The sequence below is a fragment of the Rhinolophus hipposideros genome, assembly GCF_964194185.1.
Source record: "Rhinolophus hipposideros genome assembly, chromosome: 17".
In the NCBI taxonomy this organism is placed as follows: domain Eukaryota; kingdom Metazoa; phylum Chordata; class Mammalia; order Chiroptera; family Rhinolophidae; genus Rhinolophus; species Rhinolophus hipposideros.
In genome coordinates, this window is record NC_138063.1 from 261,998 (window position 1) to 278,779 (window position 16,782).

The 16,782-nt window shown below is 58.9% G+C and overlaps 1 protein-coding gene across 3 annotated transcripts in view; it reads right to left on the reverse strand.

The window, feature by feature from the left end:
• Window positions 1-8,101: 8,101 nt before the first annotated feature.
• The window catches only part of CTDP1 (CTD phosphatase subunit 1), a 40,390-nt gene continuing 31,709 nt past the window's right edge, over window positions 8,102-16,782 (reverse strand). For all 3 annotated transcript variants that reach the window (XR_013995252.1, XM_081078275.1, XM_081078274.1), the window contains 2 exons: window positions 15,421-15,608; window positions 8,102-8,775 (listed from right to left, as the gene is read on the reverse strand). Coding sequence is in view for 2 of the 3 variants with exons in the window: in XM_081078275.1 (XP_080934401.1) it covers window positions 8,640-8,775; window positions 15,421-15,608 (324 nt within the window). In the remaining variant the exon portion in view is untranslated. The remainder of the gene's footprint in view (window positions 8,776-15,420; window positions 15,609-16,782) is intronic.

A 16,782-nucleotide genomic window follows, 5' to 3' on the forward strand; every position in this document is an offset into this window, starting at 1 on the left:
CCTCAAGGCCTGATTTTAATTACAAGGCGTTCCTGTAGTTCTGACAACATTTCAATCTGTGGCCATCCTGCTAGCATCTGCCACCAAGAGAACATAACTCCCCACGTGACTTCCTGCGAGTCAGCCTCAGGGAAACGGCTCGGATGGACTCCTTTCTCAGCACATGGGATACATCTGAGCAATTTAGGGTTTTTCGTCCTGCCTACAGCACTAGAAGGGCTCTGGTCACAAGATAAGGGCCCTGGACAAAACCGCTTCGGGAGCCCTGGGCTGCAGACAGCATGGTGACGGGGACACTGGGAACTCCTTGGCAGGGCCTCTGTGGGACAGCACTGCTTGAGCCAGGTCGGGACTGGATGTGATCGGCCCCAGTCAAGTGAGGCCACGTGACAAGCAGCTTTCCCAGCTGCTCAGCTGTCCCATAGCTGTCCCAGCTGTCCTTAGCCTGACCAAGCTGTCCACTCATGCTGTCCAGTACCCGAGCGCTCCGACGTGTTCAGCCACTGCTGCTTTTCTCACCTCTTACGTGTGTGTGCAGAACCGCGGTGTGTAAGACACACAGCTCCCATCAGCCGCAGAGCATGACGGCTGGTGCCACGGAACTCGCATTCCAGCTTTGCTTCTGCAGGGCAGTCACGTCGGCTCTGATGGGCGGGACAGTGAGCCACAAACACACAGTTAGGAGCCACCGGTGTCTGGCAGCCAGCAGACGTGGGGGGCAGGTGTGCCATACACTTCCTGGCCAGGTGACACACCGGCTCATCTGCTGTCATCCGCTGTCTTTCATGTGGTATTTCTGCCGAAGCCCTTTTTTTTGTCAGATGAATGAAAACCTCCTGCAGCTCTCCTGCCCATTTTATCTCCCCTGGACTTTTGAAGTCATCTCCTCCTATCCTAGCTTCCACCCATCCTATCGCTGCCACCAGAGACCATACAGACCAAGTGCAACTAGAAAAACACCAAGACCACAGAGACACCAAAATGCTGTCGGGGGAAAGAAGGGAATCTGGCTTCCCAGGGGACTTCCCAGCAGGTACAAGGTGACAGTCAGCCTGTCTGTCCACCTTGGAGGACAGAAAAGACAGGACCCTGGTTCACTGTAATTGTCTCAGGGCTGACTAGCCATTGCAAGGAAGAGAATGTGACCCTGGCAACGTCACAGGAAGAAGTTGCTATTTTGGGGGAGACAGACCTTAGATAGGTGTCACGGGTGACGTTGCAGGTGGATAGTGTGATGGTGCAGAGATTAGGCCCCCAGAGCCACACGCCGACACAGGGCAGTAACGCTGATGGGCTCCGTGGAGGGACCATGGAGTCCCCGAGTGTGGCACCCCCCAGTTCTGCATGTGCTGTGCCTGGGCTGCTGTCCATCTGTGCCCTTCCCCTACGACAAATCGGCAGACTGTGACCCTGTGTGGGACTGCTCTCTGTGAGCTTGCGTCCAATCTGAGGGCAGCCGTGGGACTCCGAACTGGCAAGTGGTTCAGAAGTGAGAGTGGTCTTACATGGATGGTGCTGTCCAGGGACAGACCCGTGCAGACTTGTCGGAGGGTGACAGGCTCTGCTGGGTTCCCTGCCATCTGCTGGCCCCGCACAAATCTTGTCTCATTCTCTCTTTGTTTTGCCCCAGCCCTTCCTGTAGGGCCCCCCCAGGAGGACTCTGTATGAGGATGGAAAACGAGAAGGTTCCTTTCAAATGGCAGGAGAGCCCGATGGGTCCCTGGTGTCGGGAGTGCCAAGTCCACAGGGGGAGACGTGTTTGTAGGACAGAGCAGTGGGGTGGTGGCCCTTGTAGGAATGCTCTGAGATCCGTGTGACTTACATACGGACATTACATCTCCTGCAGCTCTCTGGGGACTTCTGGATGGGTGACCACAGGGATGGGTTATGGGCTCCAGCCTGTGCAGTATCTCCTGTGACATCACCAGGGTGCCATCAGCTCTTGGCTGGCAGGGCCAAGCCCAGGTGAGAAGCGGCAGGCGGGTCTGCTCCCAGCGCCAGCAGCCAGCGCCAGGGTGACTCTGAAGCCCAGTCATCCAACACATGACAGTGTTGTCAAAGGGAGACGTCTAGAAAAATGCTGTTTTGTTCAGGTGACCTGTCTGCTCATTGATTCTCTAGGAGGTAGTCTTCAAGGACCCACCCTGTGCCGGGCACTGGCCGGGTGCCGGAGCAGGTCAGCCGGTGAAACACAGGCCATCGCCCCTCCAGGGCCTGTGGCAGCCGGCTCACGGGAGTGCATCCTGGAGGTTCCGGCCCCTTGGTCAGTCACGGCACAGAGGCCTGACAGGCAGAGGCCTGGATTGGAGCGGTTGTCCCGTTCACTTATTTTTCTATATCTGCTGTTGAACGACTGGAAAATTCCCTGTCACTCAACACCCACGAAGTAGAATTACCAGAACCAAAAATAAAGAGACACCCGCGCTTTTAACGGCACAGAGATCAGGCCCCAGACTCTGCTCTGACGCGGCTCCCAGGGCTGCCAGCGCAGCCAAAGCAATTAGTAGACCAGGGGCTGCTGGGAAAAAGCACCAAATGCTGCTAGATTTACATTTTTTTTTTTTGTCATGTTGGACTTGGGCCAAGTTATACAACTGAAAATCAGGGTTTTAGAAGGAAATGCAACAGCCCACTGGTTCGGGAGTAGCAGCAGGTCTTGCAGGAGACGGGTGTTGTTATGAAACAGAGGGGAGAAACCTCCCGAAGTCGGCTCCCTGCTCCCTGCCAGCTCTGCCCCCACCCAGGAGGCGGGACTTGGTGGGGTCACCCTGTGCCCCCAGTCACCTCTAAGGATAAGCGTCCTCAGCTGCAGCCTCTGAAACGGACACTGCACATGACCAGTCTGCTCCAGTGTCCCCACAGAGGGATGGACATCTCGGCTTCCTTCCACTGGCAGGGTACACACGCTGGTGCCCAGAAAAGGCAGGTGTGTGCTGCAGCAAAGGAGCGGCACGCAGGGACACACACGGGGCCAAGACGGGCCAGGATGTGGCAGGACCACCGCTGGGCGCAGGCTGCAGGGGACGTGGCGCCTGTGCTCACACGTGTGCTGTGCCGTGTTCGTCAAGGCGGGTGTTTGCTCAGTCTGGAACCTGGGACGTTTGCTAACTCGACAGCCGGCTGGCCAGGCACTGCCTGTGCTGCTGTGAGGGGCGGTTCCAGAGCAGCCCACAGCTTCAGGCCCCAAACCCTGAGCACATGTGCCTCCCGAGTTCTGGGCCGCAGGCTTCGTGTCCTGTCATTATGTCAACATATTCTGGGCACCATTTTGTTCACACAGGGATTTCTCACCAGTCTCATGGTTTGCCCAGTATCTGTGTGTGTGTGGTGAGTGGCCTGTAGGGGTGTCTGTCTGAGTGTATGTACATGAGTGCACTGAAAAGAGCTGCGAGTCTGTAACAAGTTCAGTAAGAAGACAGGCAGATGAAGGCAAGGTGACTGAAGCAGGGACAACTAGCGAGCGACACGGTTTGGGGAGTTCTGGGGGCTCTGGAGCCCTGGCCCCTCATCTCCAATGACCGGAGGTGGGTGGGCTACGCTGCCCAGTGGGGGCTGCTGCCAGCACGGACTCTCAGGCCCCACCCCAACCCTTTCACAAGACGTCCAGGATCCAACGTGAGAAAGTTCCAGAAGCTTGGCCCCCCCACCTCCAGTCTTTCCAGCTCTACCTTTATTTGATTCTATGAAGAGAGGCTCTTAAGAGGCTATAAAGGGACCAGCAGAGCAAGCGAATGTGTCACAAGCGTTGATTGAGCACCTTTGCTCATCCCAGGCGGCTCGGGGCCAGTGCAGGCGGGGGTGTCGGGGGACCACTTTACCGGCCACGTTAAACAGCCAGCACTGCAGACTGCCTCTCATAAACTTCCTGGCAAAAGTGTATTAACGAACAAAGCTCATCAGTCCTGCATTTTCTCGTTATCTTTGCTCAACACAGGTGACCGTGTGGGCCTGCGACCAGCGCAGGGGGGAGGTTAACTCCAATCAGCTTATGCTACCCCCTCCCCCCCAGTGATGGCTGAGTGCGTCCCAACCCAGACCTCGCCACAAGAGGTCTCACCTGTGGCTGGGCCGTGCAAGAGGTTCCCGTTCCTCTTGGGCGTGGTGATTGCTGAGGGCTGCAGACCCGCGTTTCACAGGGAAGCTGAGCAGAGCCCTGAGCCCCGCCACCCCCGCCCCGACTGGTTCACGGCAGCGCAGCCCTCCCGCTGGTTTCCACATGTGGCCTAGCCAGTGAACACTAGGGAACTTTCTGGAAAGAGGTTAGCCTTCACAGACTCCCAGGAAGGTGGTGCGGGGGCAGAAAGCAGGGCAGCTCCCAGCCCGGCCCCTGGGCTGCCCTGCAGGGCAGTGGGGTCCTCCCGCAGGATGAGTGTGTGTCGCAGGCGGAAGGCACCTGGTCTTCCCGTGTGTCAGCCCAGCTTCTTCGTCCTGGGCGTGTGCACCCCACCAGCCCCGAGCTCCCCAGGGCCTCCCCCACTCGCCGACGCTGCACGGAGTCCACACCCTCTCCTGGGCTCTGTCCCTGTTCTGAGCACGTCCACGTGGCAGCTCAATTTTTACGTTTAAAACCAGACTCAAAACTCACCCGTCATCAGGGCCATCCTCAGCCCCCAGCCTGCGATCAGAATTACGGGACGGAGCCTGGTGGCCGTGTGTGCCTGGGGCCTGTCTTGCTCACTTGTACGTGGAGGATACACGTCCCCCGGAAACCGCGGAGGGTCAGCGCCGCCCAGCAGTAGCTGCAGGACTGCTGTGGGCCTGCTGTGCGATGACACATCGCTCCCCCACAGACCGTCTCAGGCCCATCGGCCTTGCGCACGGCGGCACCAATAAACACTCGTTAACTGTACGAGCAAGCAAGCAATCTTCCTTAATTGCTGCAAACATCGACTGTGAAGTCTGAACTTACAGCAGTTGAAGACGTGGCGTTCTCAAGTGACAAGAGGTGTCCATACAGGGCCCCCTCCCCCAAAGCAAGATGGCAGGGGTCACAGCGAGCCAGGTCCTCAGGCGCAGGAAGCAGTCTCCGCCAGAGTGGGGGAGTGGATGGCCCTCTCAACCCCCAGCCACGCTGCTCAGTCACGTCGCAATTCAGCAGTTCATTGGAAGTCAGCTGTCTCATGGTGGCATCAGTTTGTCCTCTGAATGCGGCTGCACTTTGTCACCCAAGGCCAACGCCCTAGTGGGTGTCTGTGCCTGGGCATCAGCTTCTCTTCCTCCCTGAACGTCCGTGTAAAGACAGATGACCTGAGCACCGCAGCCGCAGGGCCGTTTCCAGATAGCAGGGCTCTCTGGGCGTCTCATCACACAGGGCCTGTTCCCCACACCGCGTGCCCGCGTGGGCGCGGGGCTGGGCACATCTGGGCACGTTCGCGTCCCTGGGGACCTTTACAGTCCTGCTTACGGGTGCTCGTCACAGCTGTCCCATGTGCCCTTTGCCCAGCACCTGGCGTCTCCTGGGAGGGGCCCGTGGAGGAAGGCCCTCTCCTCTGGCTGCTTCCCTCGCCTGCCTCTCTTCCGGGGGGACCTGCTGGGCACTGTGCTGCCTCATGGCTTTCTGCAGGGCCAGGCCCAGCTGGGCAGAGCCTCCAGGGGGCCACTTGCTGTCCCCTTACCCCCAGAGGACACCAGCTGGCCTCGAGTGTCCATTTCCCTTCTTAGCAATGATGCTTGTGGGCAGAGCTGGGCAGCAGGCCAAAGAAATGCAACTGGACAGCACCTGCCTCCGAGTGTCTCTCCACTGGCCTGTGTGCTGGGCGGGGATGTGTCTGCCCAGGGACCCAGCGCCTGGCCCAACGCTGAGTGTGAGGTGAACTGGGCATATCGTTTGGAATTGAGACCATCCGTAGAGAAGGGCCACGGCGGGTCTGCCAGGCCAAGAAGAGTCCTGACATGCCCTGGGTGGCACATACCCTGGGTGGCACATACCCTGGCACATACCCTCACCCACCATGCTCAGACTCTGCAGGGCTGCCAGGCACATCAGGTGACCACCAGGACACGGGCTTCCCGAGGCACCTCATCCATGGCGTGAGCTGGGTTGGTCCTGACCTTGATCCCCAGGTGGCCCTCCCCACAACACCAACAAGAGGCCAGGACGTCCCCTTTCTGAGTTCTGTCTCAAGTCTGACTGACTTTTCTGGAGCACTATCATCTCCGGGTAGATGGGAGTCTGGAGGCAGCTGTCCTGAGTGTCCTGGAGCACACTGAAGCCCTGCAATGCCACACCACCTTAGAACCTTGCCCCACCTGAGAGAATGCGCCGTGTCAGCCACGCTGCTGGGCCCACTCAGAGTCAAAGGCCAGACCGTCAGCAGCTCTCGTTTCCACGCGGATTGTTCCATCCGGCTGGGGCGGGGGCGGCCGGGGCTCAGGGCGTTCCAGGTCAGGAACCCATCAATTCGAGTGGTGCTGTGTATACATGTGCTGGTGTGCTCCGTGTGTGTGCCTGTGTGAACACGCGTGTGCGCGTGTGCTGGTGGAGCCTGATGGCTGATCCAATGCCATGGTCGTTATAGTGATGACAGTGACCGCGACAGTGCCTGATCGGTGTGAACCGTTACAACCCCACATCCGCCTCGTGCTGTGAGGAGCTGGGTCAGTTCTGCTCCCGAGCAACCTCCCCTACCTGCTCCGCATACGGCCTCGTGTCACGTTTTAATCCTTAAACGTCCGTTACTGTGTCCATTTTGTGGACCAGGGAACTTGGCCTCAGGGGTGAGGAACGTGCTGAAAAGTGGCTGAGCTGGGACCTGAACCTCTTCCTTTCCAACCTTGCCGCAGTGTCGCCTCTGGTGGCACTCGCATGGCAGACCTCTCTGGGGCACCCAGAGTTAATGCTCAAAGCAGCCACTCTGCCCAGCATGGCGTGGTTGCGTCCCCTCTCCTTCAGTGACTGGGAAACCTCCCCCCAGGGGAACTGAGTGACAGGTGGGAGGACCCGTGACGAGCGAGGACCAGTGCCTGCACCGGCAGCTGTGAGGCGGGCTTCCTCCATCACTTGCTGGTGACGCTGAGCTTTACCTCGCCAAACACAAACTGAAAACAAAACAGACTTCACCAGAAGGTTGGGCACAGGTATCACCAATGCAAAAACTCCTGGAGGAACGTGAATTTGTTTGCTGCAGAATCGCGACTCCTGGAGCTGAGCTCACTAGACGTGTGCAGTTCCTAAAACCACCTTAAAGCAGCAGCTTGTGTGCCAATGGGTTTGCCTGAGCCCCTCCCAGGAAGGAGCTTCTCCAGGGAGAGGCCCAGAAGGGCGGGGACTGGGATGGCTTGGGGCCGGCCAGGTGCCTGGGACCTGCCACAGCGAACCACACCTGGCCATGCAGAATGGCACTGGAGCCACCAGGCCCGCCACCTCCCTCCCCCAAGTCAGAGGAGTTCCCTGAACGATGACACTCTGGGAGGCTTCAGTTGTACCAGTTCAGGCGACTCCCTCTCCTGTCCCAGGGGGCACTGTGTTCAGCAACAAATGCCACTGGGCAGGAGAGCAGCCCTCGCTGCTTGGAGAAGCGACTCCTGCTGCTGCCACGTCGGAGCATGGCCTGGTGGCTGCCCCAGGCACCGACACCCTGCTGGGCACGCCCTGGCCGCTGGGTTCCTCCACCAGGCTCGAAGCCAGCAGGGATCACGGAGGAAGAGGTTCCCCGCCGCCAGCCCAGAGGTCTCGGGACAACGGGACGTGGACAATGGGACAGCGTGAGACCAACCTCACGCTGGTCTCGTGCCGCATGTGATGAACCCGATTCTGTAACGTGCTAGTGAGGATGCCGGTCGGCCCAGCCCTGTGCCCGCAGATCCCTAGAGCCAGTTCTCATAAATCCAACAATTAGAAACAACGATGAGGTTCTGCTTTCCTAGCGCTGTAGCGACCAGACCGACAGCCTCGGGACCGCTGACGAGCACGAGGCAGGCACCTCCCTCCCTACTTAAGTCCCCGAGGCTGGGCAGCTCACCTGGAACCTGCCGGCACATTGAGTTCCCTGCTCTACAATCTCTGTGACGGGGATGTGCTTGGGGGGGCTCGCCCAGCACACGCGAGAGCTCAGGGCGTAAGCTGGGTCCCCCAGGACGGATGCACCGGACAGCAGAGCTTACAAAAAGGATTTTTATTAAATGAAAGAAAAAGCTGTTGGTGGGTCAAATACGAAACAGATATACAAAACTTTACATCAGCTCTGTCTACGGAGCGGACGGCCAGGCTGTGTGGAGTAGACCCTGTGCTGGAACCTGGTCACCAGCAGAGCTCCAGGGACCTGAGGACAGCAGGGCTCACGGGCCCGCCCACACAGTGCCCTGCCTCACCTGGAGACGCTCTCCATCCCGGGGGCTTCGGCTCTGAGAGCACAGGATGCCCGGCCATCCCCACAGGGCTCTGCGCGTGGCCAGGAGAGGGCCACCCGAGGGCACCCCACACCCGGCCAGCGCCCGGCCCAGCTCCGGGCTGTGCTCCGCGGGGCGGCAGGTCTTAGGCAGGGCGCAGTGCTTCCCCATCTTTCCCATGGAAAACTTCTAAAAACACCTACTTCTGCAAAATAATGTTTCTGTATGTGGAGCTCTGCAAATATACACGTCCTTCTGGGAAAAGAAAACCTGTCGCGGGCCGGCACGGGAGGGAGGTGGCGCCATGCACGTCACATGAGGTCGAGCTCCGCCTCGAGCGCCGCGGCCATCTCGTCCGCCTCTGAGCTGCTCCCCTCGTCCTCACAGCTGGAGCCCCTGCTGGACTCGCTGGCAGCGTCCTCCTCGTTCAGCTTTCTCTTGTGGCCTCTGGAAGACAAGCACACACACGCACGTCATTCAGCCACTCGCAACGGGGCTTCCATGGTCGAGGACAAACGTGGAGCCACCCAACCTGGGACCAGGACACACAAGCTCCCTCGCTTCCTTCACCGCCAGGCTCTGCATTTCAAAGCACCGCGATGTGGGGACGACTGAAGTCCAGCAATGCTGCTGGAGAAAACAACACTGGCAGTCGGTGATGCAACAGGAAGTCATGAAACCACAACAAAGGACCTGCAGTGGACAGACAGGACAACACCTGTCACCAGGGCAAGAGAGAGAGGAGGGCAGAGGAGCAGGAGGCCCCAGAGCTGGCCCGGCCTCCCGGAGACAGGCCAGGACCTGCACGGCACAAGGCCTCGAGGCCGCCCACACAGAAGGTGGACGTCACCTGTCGGGTAGACGAGAGGCCAGCAATGGGCTAGGAGGGGACACACTAGTCCAGGCCCAGAACCGCTCTTGTACTTCCCACTGAGGACGGCGTCCTGTCCACACACGACAGACAGCTGTCGTGCAGGGTCACAGCTCCCACGATGACGCTTCCATCTAAGAGCCCATACAAACACCATCCTGCCAGCACAGCCGCGGACGCAGCATGAAGGACCAGCGAGTGTGAGGGAGCCCGTGACACAGGCCGTCTCCCGGGGTCCCCGCTGTGCTCATGGTCGCGGTCTCAGCCCTGGTGCTGTCCCATGGACTCACAGTGGCCACTCGCTCAGGCAGTCGTCACAGCTAATACCCCACGAAGCACGAAGTCCAGGGCAGCACGTTACGTAGCCAGCGCAGTGGTGACCCTATGCGACGAGCCATTGCAGACGGTTCGGCCCCAGTGGTGACACGGCAGCTTTGACCAGAATGAGCCCGGGAAACGGCCGAAGCAGCGAGTCCGACTAGCTCATGACCGGTTCGCGGCTCCCTCCAAGGCCCTCACAGGCTGCCAGGTGTCCCATGTGCCGAGGGGACTCAGCCACACACTAGAAATGGTGCCCGACGAACCCGTCCTGAGTTTCCCGACGGGGGAGCTGGGTAGTATCAGCCCCACATGTGCGGTGATGGTGGCCATTACCTGGGACGTGTATTACACAGAACCAGGTGCAGACGGCACATGCAAGACGTGATGCATGTAATGTGTATAAATCTACAACACGGAGTAGACACAGCACATACATGTAACACACATGCACACACTACAGCACACCAAGAATCTGAAATGTGAATGCTGCTCTTAGGAAAACCACGTAACTTATTTGTGAGACGAGGCCAGGGATGCCGGGAGAGTTCCCTCCACATCTGAGCCCCAGCTCGTCCTCGGCACAGCAGGTCCCCTCTGAGCCCTTCTGTGCGTCACCTGCAGGTGGGGACTCAGAATAGAGCATTTCGCGGTAATGGGAATAAATAGTATTTTCTATTAAAGAAACAGTCTTGAGTTTTGTTATAGAAAACTGAGGAGTTGGGCTCAAAGCTGATGTGAAAAGTGAGCTTTCTGCTATTAATATCTGAAATTAAGGTTTAAAGAATGCTCAATTAATGTACTTCTGAAGTGACGAAAACAGAATTTAACGTCCCAATAAAAACTGGTGTAAAGGGGCTTCTGAGCAGAGATTTCTCACGGAAGTGACCACAGCAGGGACATACATCTGTGCGTCTGGTGGCCGAGGGAAGACCCCAGAGGCGGCTGCTCCTGGGCAGTCTGTCTGCTCCTGCAGGCGGCGTGCTCAGCTCTTCCCAGGAAGTTGGCGCCCGCCAGACACCAGCTGACCGTGCACGTGTGGGCTCATGGGCTCTCGGGTCCACTGCACCACCGCCGTGCTGACCCGCCGCTCCCAGGATGGCTTCGGCCACTGCTGCGCGTCCCTGGGGACTGGAGGGCTGGTCTGTGAGTTGTCGGGGTTGTGCTGCTCACGTCCTCCACGCCCCTGCCGGTCCTGCCGCACGCGACAGCCAACGGTCGCTGGTTTTTCTCCAGCGCACCGTTCACACTGTTGCACCTCCACGGCTCCTCCCGTGACACGCTGTTGCCCCGTCCGCTCTGTCTGCTGTCAGCCTGAGGGCCCTGCCTGCCTGGGGGCTGTCTGCATGTCCGCATCTCCCTTTTGGTGCCCGTGTAGCTGAACTGAGTGTGTCTTGTAGGCGGCAGACTTGGCTCACGTCTGAGAGTCTGACAGCGGCTGCCCTGATTTCTCAGCATTTCACTGTTTCTTGGCCCTCACCGAGCGGCCCCTCTGCCCCTTTCCCGCTTTCCCATGCGTTCAGTGACGGGATGTTGTTCCATCACGTCCAGGGCGCAGGGCCACACAGACGGCACGTCACTAGTCGACCACAGGCAGAAACGTCACTGCCACAGCTCTGGCCCCTGCCTGCTTTTCTGTGTTGTGACTCTTCCGCAGACTGTGTGTGTCTGTGTCCCAGGTCACAACTGTTCCTTTATAAGAGACGTGAGGGAGGAAAGCAGGACTCAGGGCTCGTCACGTCAGCCTTCTCCTCACCACCTTCCCCACACCTGGTCCTCTGCGCCCTCCGTCACAGTACCTTCCCACACGCTCTAGGCCCAACACCACTATGTGCACGTAACCGTACACATCTGCTTTTGAATCCAGTTAAGTGACGAGTGGAGAAAAACATGCAATCACACCGTCGGCTAATCGCGCGTGTGCGCCCCCACACCAGGGCCGTGTTCTTGGCGTGGGTTCTGACGTCTGTGGAAGAGCTTCCTTTAGCGTTTCCTGTGAGGCGTGCCGGCTGCAGCAAATCCTGTTTTTAGCTGGAATGTCATTTTGGTAGCTTTGCTGGACTCTCGGCTGACGATTTCCTTGAACATTTTGTGTACGCCCCCGCTGCCGGTGAGAAGCCTGTTCTTCCTCCAGGTTCCTCTGGAAACCCACGGCGTTTTCTCCTTGTCTTTGGCTCCCCGCACTTGTGCCGGGCGTGTGTCTGCCTGGGGCTGTGAGCTTACTCGGAGTTCGCGGAGCTTCCGGGATGTGTTAGATCTTCCCCTCAGATTCGGGAGGTTTCCGGCCACCACCTTTCCCCGCCCCCTTCCTCTCTGCTGTCCTCGGCACCCCTGCCATGCGCTGGGGTCTAATGGTGACCACAGCGGACACTGCCTTCCTCTCCATTCTTTTTACCACATGACCGCTGCTCCTCTAGCTCCAAGCTTGCTAATTCTCCTGCTGGTTCCAATCTCCTACTGGGCTCCCCTGGTGAACTTTTCATTTAGTCATTATGCCTTTCTATCCAGGATTCGTCTGGTACTATCTCCCTGAAGAGGCCTTGTCCACGCACCTCCTCCTCTGCGGTCCTACGGTGAACCTTGTCACCTGCTCGCCGTCACAGGTAGCTTTGCTCATCGGCTTTCCCTCGTGTGTGGGTCACACTCTTCTATCTCTTGGCACGTCTCACAATTTCTTTTTCACTGGAAGCTGGACATTTTAGTTCCTATGATGTACCAGCTCTAGTCCTGGTCTCCCTGCTCCCTGGGGCCTGTCAACTGTTGCTGTTTAGTGACTGGCTGGACTGTTTTGGTGAAGTCGCTGTCCCCACATGAAAACAATGACACCACTTTTTATTTGTCATGTGCTGTGGAAGGTGTGGAAAATGAGCACTGTCACCTGTTCTGACGGGAGCGCAGCCGTCAGGTTACAGGTGCCACCACCTCTGACCTGGCATCCTGCGTTTAGGAATTTACTTGATAAAGTCACACAAGTAAATGATCGGTGCACAGGGCCACCCATCGCAGCACTGTTTGTGACAGCAGGAGACTGGAAACAAGTTGGAAGCAGGCTGAATACAAACTGTACACACAAAAATGACGGACAGCCACAGAGCATGAAAGAGAAGCAGCAGGTCAGGCCACGAGCACACCCCTCGTGTGGGCACAGAGGGGACTCACCCTCCTGGGTGCAGCCCCTCAGTCGCAGCGCTGCCAGTGCCCAGGGGACACGTTCAATGTCCACCTTCCCGCTGTCGCAGTGAAGTGTGAGCAGGTGACAGCAGAAGCATCCCAGAAGCCCACAATTGCCATGCTGCGCAAGGAGCCGTGGCTTTCCCAGGTAACACACTATATGGAGTTTTTACGTTTCGTCCACTTTAGAAATGACACTGTCCCCCGTATCTGGCTCGGCTGTCACCCCTCACTGAAACATGCTCTGTGCACGACCCACGTGTGAGGACCTCGGCCTCTAGAAGTGGCCTGGTCTCCCTATTTACGGGAGCGGTCTCCTTGTGGATGGCAACGGCCACGGCTGTAACTGTCTTGCTCTCGGAGCACAGTCATCGGTGAGGAACCCTGGTGCCATGAACGTCCACGGACAATGGAGAACTGTCACTCCCATCCTTTGACCTCTACGTCACAGCCTCGGCAGGCAACGAGACACCGCTGTTTTCCCTTGCCCGCTGACTGTCACGTCAAGGTCGCTTCTGCAGCCGGCACTCCAGGGACCCAGCAGGTGCCCTCAGGCTGCTGCATGTGGGGCTACTGTGGTGTGTCCACACACTCCACACATGCAGCGCTCTCGTGGTCGCCTGAGCACTGCACACAGACAGGACAGGCATTTACTGCAGCTGATCTGAAAGAACAAGTCCATTCTTGGCAGAGAAGAAAAAGGACCCTTTCCCCCCCATCCACGAAAACTCGCCGTCAAGTTCAGCGACACTCCGATTCCTCAGGATGATGTGGCCTGGATCGGCAAGATGTGCTGCCCACAGACACGCGTGTCACCCCCCAGGGAAAAACCACCACGACTGAAATGAGCCACAAGCACAAAAGAGAACCCAAAGCACGTTTCACTTAATTTCCAATAAAACATTACTGGTTAAAATTGTTAAAAATCCATACTTCTGGTTCTACTAGAATGGACTCTCACTAGGAAAGCGCACTGGCCAAACCCGTGTTGTCCCAGCCCATGTGGAGCCCAGGTCAGAGGTCAGTGGCACAGAAAGGCAAGGAAAGCTGCTCATGGTGACTAGCAAAAGGGAGCTCTGACAGCGTAAAGGGCCGAGGACGCCCCAGTGAGCCCTCAGATTCTCAGACCAATAAACAGTGGCTGCAGGACGAGGACGATACAGGAAGGACGGGGGCTCCTTCCAACGTCCGGCTCCCTCCCACCCCCAACCCCACCCCGGGCTCTGAGGCTCAGGAGCCCAGTGCAGCCCACGGACGTGTCCGGCTGCCCCACTGGCACTTAAGAGAACGGCCTCCACGATGCTGGGGGAAGACGCTGGGGAAACGTCTCCGCTGGGGTTGGGCTGACAACAGATGGGCAGGGCAGCCAAGCGACATGGGACTGAACCCAGATGCTGCTGCCTCCACCCCGACCTCATCCAAGCAGAGGTGCCATCCCAGCGCAGTCCTGACTTGTTTCATTTGTGTGCGGAATCTCGTACAACAGAAACAGAGGACGCTGGCCCCCGCGCTCTGCTCAGTCCGAGCCCCACTCCCACCACTGCCTGCAGGAGAGGAAAGACCCTGTGGGTTCAGCCAGTCCTTTCTGAGTCTTTGAAAAACGCTTCGAGTTTCTTTTTGTTTGATGAGAAAATGCTTCGAGATTAAGAAACGCTTAACCAGAGCACGCTAGAAACCAGTGAGCAGGCACCTCATGTTGGGGGCGCTGCCAGTAAAGCAATCCAGAGGCTCAGAGCCGGGGGTCACGCCTGAGAGGCACCGCTCCTTAGCTCCCTCCCTCAGAGACCAAGACACAGCGAGTAGAGTGAGCGTGTGTGGCCTGTCACCACCCAACACAGAGTCCAAGTTGCGTCCTGACAGTGAGTGTCCCCCTAAGGCTGGCAGGCCCTGCTTCCCAGCAGCTCAATACAGTGGCTGCCCCAGAGACTGCGTGTTTCCTGCACAGCGGCAAACCAACTCATTTTCTCTGAGAAATTCTTGCACATGGAACAGGGGCCATCTATGTCTGCATCTGTTGATGGAATTTCCGGCCCAACCCTGTTTTGTCAGAGGAAGCGTAAGCCACACTCTCGCCTGCTCACCCTCAGCTCACAAGTCAGACCAGATGGGCCATGGAGACACTCAGCGCACGCAGAGCCCCAAAGGCATCCGGACGCGGTTCTGGGGAAACACGCGTCACCGTGGGGCTGCCGTGGAAGCACGAAGAGTCAGCCGGGGTCGAGCCGGCCTCAGCCCAGGGGCTCCCGCACGTGCCTGTGCCCACTGTTGACAACGGGAGCCAGGAGCCCCCCAGACAGGCCCGGACTGAAGGGGGAAGCTCAACGCGCAGCCTGGGGGCTGTTTGGGTCACACGTGTAAACACGTCACCACTCACAAGACACACACAAAGCACCTGTGAAGCATAAACATCTGAACTCACACAGACCTGCCACCACGAACGTACCATCCTGAGAATGTTCAAGTTGGGAGACTCCCATGTGATTTCACGTCTCAGAAAGCAGAAGACTGAGCTGTGCCCTCAGCACCGCCCACACACACGTCTTCGGGTCTCCCCTGGCTGCCAACGATCCGGCAGCAGGGTGTGCTGTGAGCCGTGTGGAGACAGGGCTGGGGGTGCGAGCGAGCGAGCGTGACCTCTGAGAACTGAGGACGGAAGCTGCCCGCCACCCCAGGGCACGCATCTGCCCATCCTCACGTCGCTTCCCCTCCCTCGGGCCCTTGCACCCCCTCACCTGGGGCCCCGGCCATCCAACGTGCTCCTTTCGCTGGGTGGCTTCAAGTCGAGCGTGTGCTCCCTCTGGGCCCTTGGGGTCCTGGGCTCCCTGGGCTGAGGCCCCTTGTCCCGCTCCTCCTCCTGCTCTTCCTGCTTCTTCTTTTCGCTGTCGCTGTCGTCACTGCCTTCTCCTAGGATGTCATCCACCTGAGAAAGGGCAAGAGTCAGGGCTCACACATCAGCTAAGTGTCCAGGCATGGCCCCTCCTGGGGGAGTGAAAACGTCGCCCACATGAATGGTGCCCAGACCCCGCTCCGTGAGCACACACACAATCCAGCACAGCTTCCACGGGACGTGCATTCAACCCGCTTCATGTCCAACATGGGACTGCAGCTGGACCAACCCACAACAGCGCTGAGGCTCGCGGGGCGGGTGACGGGAGGGAGAGGCACCCTGGCCATCCCATCCTGTCCCGTCCTCCGAGGGGACAACCCCTAACGGGGATTCAGCTCTCGCCGGGAGCACACTTTACAGTGCATGGGGGGCATCGTTGTAGAATGCGCCAGGCCACCGAGTCACCCCCGAGTCTGGGAGGGGTGCCCATGAGAGGGCGCCTGTGCTTAGGCCTGAACATTTAGGGACCTGCACAGTCAGGGCGCCGAAAGCACAGTCGTGGGGAGGCGGCCAGCAGGACAGCGGGAGGGACAGGGCAGAGGCTGGCAGGGCGGCACTCCTTCAGCTCCCTCTGCCAGGCCATCCGCTTGGGCAGCGCGGCAGCGGGCTGTCGTCTCCCCAGAGGACGAGGTTACGGGCTCGGAGGGCAGAGCAGGGAGGGTGAGCCAGGCCCCTGCACTGCACCTGCACACGCACCGGAGACGAGGAGTGAGGCCCCCTCACCGTGGTGCCTGCCTCCAGCACAGCCCTGCTTACAACTCCGTGACTGGGGAGAGCGCCGACAGGAGCAGGGTCTCAGCTGGGTCCTGCCCTTCACCTGCTCGACCGTGGGGAAGGCTGGGGCGTGTGCTCAGCTCATGAGAACCCTGCCTTCTTGCAGTGCAATCACCCACCTCCAGCGGAGCCCCCAGCCAGGGAGGGCCCAGGACCTCCGCGCCAAGCTGGACCCTGCAGTCCTTCCCGCCTGCCCCGGGGGCTCTCCGGGCACCCAGGCCACCGCCTGCAGTGGGCCTAGAAGCTTCCCTGTGAGTGCTGTGGGGCTGTGACAGGCTGCAAAGACACAGTGACACCACTGAGGCTCCCAGAACAGAGCAGCTCTGACCAGAAACCATCGGGCACACGAAGGAGCTCGTGCTGATGTCAACTCCTTCAGGTTCTGGGCCTCCAGCGTCAAGCAGACACAGACAGCAAAGCCTGAGCGCACACG